General features: G+C 32.0%; 1 protein-coding gene across 2 annotated transcripts in view; it reads right to left on the bottom strand.

The window, feature by feature from the left end:
- The window catches only part of MS3_00002031 (uncharacterized protein), a gene marked incomplete at its 3' end in the record, with an annotated part of 48,212 nt that extends 42,714 nt beyond the window's left edge, over nt 1-5,498 (bottom strand). Inside the window, exons 1-2 of one of the 2 annotated variants that reach the window (XM_051209586.1) lie at nt 4,896-5,498; nt 3,294-3,422 (exon numbers count right to left, since the gene is read on the bottom strand). In XM_051209586.1, the coding sequence (XP_051075043.1) occupies nt 3,372-3,422; nt 4,896-5,279 (435 nt within the window). In that variant the 5' untranslated portion in view covers nt 5,280-5,498. Of the gene's footprint in view, nt 1-3,293; nt 3,423-4,895 lie in introns of those variants that run through there. The other variant, XM_035732845.2, reaches the window with a different exon arrangement.
- Nucleotides 5,499-6,000: the final 502 nt, after the last annotated feature.

Raw genomic sequence — 6,000 nt, forward strand, 5'->3', positions numbered from 1 at the left:
TTCTAATATAAATTAATGTAACGTACAATTGATGTCAAATTAACGATATTACTAATATAAATCAATGATTAATTTTATATCGTACACCTTTTTGTGCTATTACACTAATTTTAGTGTTATATAACTCATTACTCAAATAATTGAAATCACGAAAACTTGATACCACGAAGTTAAGTGATATTAAATAAATAACCCACAGAGAAGATTTAGATAAAAATAAGAATGAACTTATTGATTCACTTCATAAGAATCGTCCCATCGATGTTTAGGACTGCGATCGATCAGTCACTTTTCAGCATAAACGGGTTCCCTCGATAATCCCATCAAATCTCAAGCGATTAAAGCAGAGATGGATAGTGGCTAGCAATGGAATCCACGTGTTTTGTCCTGTTTGGGACTTGTAAACTGGATGTGCCACCATCACATAGTTGATGTCTACTCCGGAACTTGAACAGTGTATCGTTCGCCTCAAACGTCATTGCGTCATTCATTTAGCTACTGAGTCCAGATAGCCATCGGTTTGTGCAGTGGGGTGAATTTTACTCCATATATATATATTGGTTGTTTGAATCTTCAAGCGAGACTGAAGGTTTACCCTGGATTTCATTGCTAGTGACGATGCATATCTGCTTAAGACGACTGATTTACTTTTTTAGATTATCTGGAATGCTGTTGAATGCAAAAAACTACAACTAGAGCAATAAAGCTGTCAGCTTATTAACATTGTCCTATTGATCGAATAAATGTACATTATTCTAACTAACCTATATTTACTATATCGCCTAGAGTTTTCAACCATTATTTTGTGGAACTTCAAGGACCATCAATAGGAGTTGTGCATTAGTATTCGATTAAATCGACAGGCAACAACTTCTTACATTGAAATCATATCTTGATCTAATCAACCTAAAGGTAACTCACATTACATCAACAAAGATCATATATATAAGTTAGCAAATATTTCCATTTATAACTTACACTAAAATTGTTTTAGCTATTGAGAATTCGAGATCTGATCAACTGAGTTTCTTTTGCTTTTTGAGCAAATTTCCACTCAGTTTACTTTCAGTAGTGGTGTGCTTTAATTTCTAGAGATTAGTGTACCAGGTAGCATAATCGTTAACTTTATGTTGTACATTGTTACTTTTTTTTGTACATAAACTGTTTCATGTTTTATTCTCTAGTAAAATGACTTTTTAATTCTTTATTTATCTATGGTATGTTATATCATATTATAGATAAGTCAAATTAGAAGAAAAACAAGATGATCTAGTTTAAGATTATAAATAATAGTTATAATGGTAAAATCAGATTGTAGCTTTCCATCTCATTCATCATTTTTCATCATCATCAACATCAACAATGGTAACACCATAAAAGGAATAATTAATATGATCATTGTAATTATTTCAATAATTAGGTTGTTGTTTTATTAATCGTGGTGTGTGTTCTTAATAATAAAGGGGAATAAGTCTAATTAAAGGACGAAAATAAAACTTTTGTTTAAATTCATTCATACTAAATAGTAATAGTAGCAATAATAATAATCACAATAACAATAAACAAGAAATTGTATTCCATATAGTTGTTAGTGATGTTATGTTGGAAAGATGGAAGACTGATGTACATAGGGAAGAAGTTATAATCTCTCTAATCACTGACAACTTTAGTGTACATGCTAATTTTCGTCAATAAATGGAGCAGACTTATTAAGACCACTTTGATAACATGTATTCAATCCAATCTAAATGACTACAATGTTTTAAAACAATTAGTCCCTTTGATAAATTTCGATAATGCAATGAGAAGACGTAGTTTATCAGAATTATGTGAATGAACATTGAGTACAAACGTCATTTAAGTGTGTGTGCTTTAATCTATCACATGAAAATAAAAGAAGGATTAACTCTGAAAGGCAGTTAAGTTGGATTAGAAAATAGGGAACTGAATAGTAGGAACTCCTAGTATACTCGGCTAAAAAATGTCGCTATCAGCAGGCGAACAAACAACTTAGTATCAGTTGCAAGTATATCAGTCCAATCTCTCATACAGATAATTCATATAATCAGTTTTGGAAATTAATACGAAAATAATATATGGATCCAATTCATCTCAAATTTATCTTTTCAGTATTATTTTCAAAATTATAATTCACTTGTCGAACTCTTGTTTTAATTTTGCCCACATTGGCTTGTCTTTAAAGCTGTTAACTCGGTACATGAAGTCTATCTTGTGAAGATAATTATACTTATAAACTTAACTAATAACTTTATGAATACAATAGAAAGATAAATGATGATCTGGTAGTTTCAAATATACTTATTACATTAACAAGAACCTACCAATAAAGCTATGGCTGAATGGTTATGGCTGTCGACTCACTCACTGACTTCTCACCACAGGAGTGTTGTTTACGAAACTGGGGGGATGAAAAGCGAATGTCCAGCGTTTTAATCGGGCTGGTGGATATAGAAGATCCACCTATAGGATTTAGAATACCCTAATTCCAAACTGGTGATGAACATGGGCTCTAGGATCCTGAAGGAACAAATGGCGTATAAACCTGTTGCTCACTGGTTATGGGACTGCATCTCCTAAGGCTGCCCCACTGCCTTTTGGGTTAGACCTCCAGGTCGAAGGCTTAGGGTGTGGCCCCCTAAGAAAACCACCTGCTTGGGGTTTGGGCGCCCATTTAGTATCCCGACCCTTACATAAGTCGAATGACGAAATGTGGTTCAAATATATTCGGTACCATTTTGTACCAATGATTATGTGTTTAAATAAATAAATGTCAACCTTAATTCATTGAGTCATTGATTCAAATCTCCTTTGGGATGACTTGATTTAAGCAGTCAGATAACAACATCAACTCGCAGACAATAAAGTTATAGCTCAAAGTGAAGTATCATAATCTATACCGGGTTACAGAATTTTTTTCTAAATTTAAATGCTTCTATTCATATAACTCGGCTAGATATCATGAAGATTCATGTAAAAATAATATATCAAACTAATAAATAGTCTAATTTCAACAGTGAATGCTAACAATGAAACCATCAAAAACCGATAATAATAATAATAATAATAAAAGAAGAAATAACATCTATTCCCTTTTTTCTCAAACAATCTTTGTCAATGGAACTAACAAATTAGTTCTGTTAATCTAAAATAATACTATTATTGTATAAATTGATTGAATCGTATAAAGAGTACAATAACTAATATTGATAATTTGTGTCAATACAAAAAAGAAAACTCAATGTTTTAACACTTTGAATGGTTTGTTGTTATGGTTTCAGTATCACATAAATTATTCAATTCACAAATAATAATAACATAATTATGCGTTTTGTAATTGTAAATATTTCCTTTCAACACATTGTCAATTTTTCTCTGAAAGAAGTGCGACAAAATGAGTTTATCTAAAAAAAATAGGGTAACTAATTGTTCTGATGGTATAACTTGTTATAACAGTAAGATTACCATAGTACATTTCTAGTTATTCATAAGTAATTAAACAATGGATGAATCACAATACTATGTAAGTGATTGAATGATGCTTGGAGAGTGAACCCGTAGAAAAAATTCCTGCCTCGGTTTGGGGACTCAGATACTAGACAAACCTAAACACAAGTATTATTTTGTGTGATGCATATTATTTCTGGTCCCTGGTTGTACCAACTGTTGTGTGAATTAAATAAATAAAACTAATAATATTTACATCATTGTAGATACTTGAATCATAGTTTTAGTTTGCTCAAAAGTTATTCAGTGCTATTCGTGATATATTTCTTATACTATAAAGACACCCTATCACAACTTTTAGATTCAAGGAATTTGGGACAAGTGCATAAATGTGCCTACTATATAGATGAAGATAACTGGGTTTTCTAATTGATCCATTTCTACCAATAAATAAACCTACAAGCATTCGTGATAATTTGAATGTTAGACGAAATTATTTTTCGGTTCCTTTTTTATTTTGAAGACAGAGCTTTTAAATAAGCATATTTAGAGATTTGATTAATTTATGATTAAATATCACCGTAAAATAATGGTTTAGAAGGGGTTTTTGTGGATATTATAGTAATATTAATAGTTGGGATCATGAGTCAATTGAAGCTAGACCACCATGGAAGGTTGAAGTTAGACATTAACACCGTTGGATGCTGGTCAGCTCAGCGGTCTAGAGGTTAAGCGTTTGCTCACGAGACTGGTAGCTCTTGGATTCGAATCCCGCGAGTGAGATTGTGGATGCGCACTGCTGAGGAATCCCATACTAGAACGAAACGGCTGTCCAGTACTTCCAGGTTTTTCACTATGGTCTAGCTCCAATTGACTCATGATCTCAACTATTAAAATTAATATCTTAGACTGAATCTAAAGGGGATGTTCAGTTGTTTTTCGATTAACAAAAACATTCTTCAGATGATATATGTATCAATAACACGAAATAAATTACATATTTATTATTTAAATGAATAAAAATTTACATTCTGGGATGAAATACTATTATTAATGATACTGTAATCCTATCCAATTAGTTTATTATTTATAAGACAAGATGATGCATATTCTGCAATAGCTTGACAATATTGAATATCTTGGGGTCTTGTTCAGCTCTGATGATTACTGCTAAATACAGCAAGGAATATAACATTGAGCGATTAATAAGGATGAGCAACATATTTTAAATGCAAACTTAAAGCTAATACAAATAGTTAGCCTCATTTGTTTGACGAGAAAACATGAACCTGGCCTTGATATTACCTAAAACTCACTAATACCGTGTCGAAAATGGTAAGAAAGCACTTAACAGAAAATAGGCAGCAGAAAATCCTCAAATGCTTTAAGTGATTAGTCTTATTACATATTAAAATATATAGTGTACTTACCGTGTGATAAAATTCCGTAATATCACCAAAAGCTGCTTGTCTCGAATTATGATGACGTCGGCATTCTTCAGCAGCATTCAGTTGAGTCATATGCAAAACGCGATATATACGTGCACAAACACCACATATACCTGAAGCTCCGTTAACAGATGTAAGATTGTTTGTTAATTCCATGTAAATAGGAGCACGAGGTTCATTATCTGGTGTTATACCACCAGGTGAATAAAATGACGGCGCGCTTTCCCAATCTGAATAAAGCAAACGTCTTCCTGTAGATGATGGTTTAAAATTCACCGGCTGATACGACTGGCCATGAATGCCGTTAAGGACAACATATATAACTACTATGATAAACATACTAAGGTTTTTCAATGAAATATTCATTTTTGCGATGAATATCAACTTAATCCATAAAAGTAGGCAAGGTGTAAGTACATATTTACAACCATGACTAAATCCAAGTCGAAGGAATGTTTTTTTTCGAAAGATAACGATATTTCGAAGGTCTCAACAGTCAACTGAACCTAATCAAGTATAAAAAAGTTTACGTGACATCCGCCAATTAAAATTCCTAATATCTTTTTTATTATCTTATTAATTATTAAGCGAGTACATGTACGACAAATTTCCTAGCTAAATCATGATTGGCTAAAATTTGACTGGTCAAATTTTGTCTACCAATAAGCTAACAGATTATTAGAATGATAGCTAAATGTCATCCTACATTTTGTTTACATTAAAAACGAGTATTTCAATAGACAAATTTAAGATTTTTAAGATAGATTACCTCCAGTATATTGAGAAGTACAAAAGCCTTGTTCATTTTTTGTTTGATATATGTGAAAGAATAAGTTTATTTCTAATACCAACAAATAATAATAGCTGAAAGATTAAAAACGATAACACAGAATAACATAAATTGGCGACCAAATTTATAGACCATGTCTGAAGATAATCGCTCAGGAAATGTAAACAGAAGTTTCCATTGATTTTCAATCGTTTATCTCCTAACCCACTAGTCCTGACAATTCAAAGTAGTCTTCGTCATGGACCAATATCAGCTGAGGGATCATTGCAACCTAAGGAGCACTGGTAACCTGTTTTT

Source organism: Schistosoma haematobium, chromosome 1 (assembly GCF_000699445.3).
Source record: "Schistosoma haematobium chromosome 1, whole genome shotgun sequence".
Classification (NCBI taxonomy): Eukaryota; Metazoa; Platyhelminthes; class Trematoda; order Strigeidida; family Schistosomatidae; genus Schistosoma; species Schistosoma haematobium.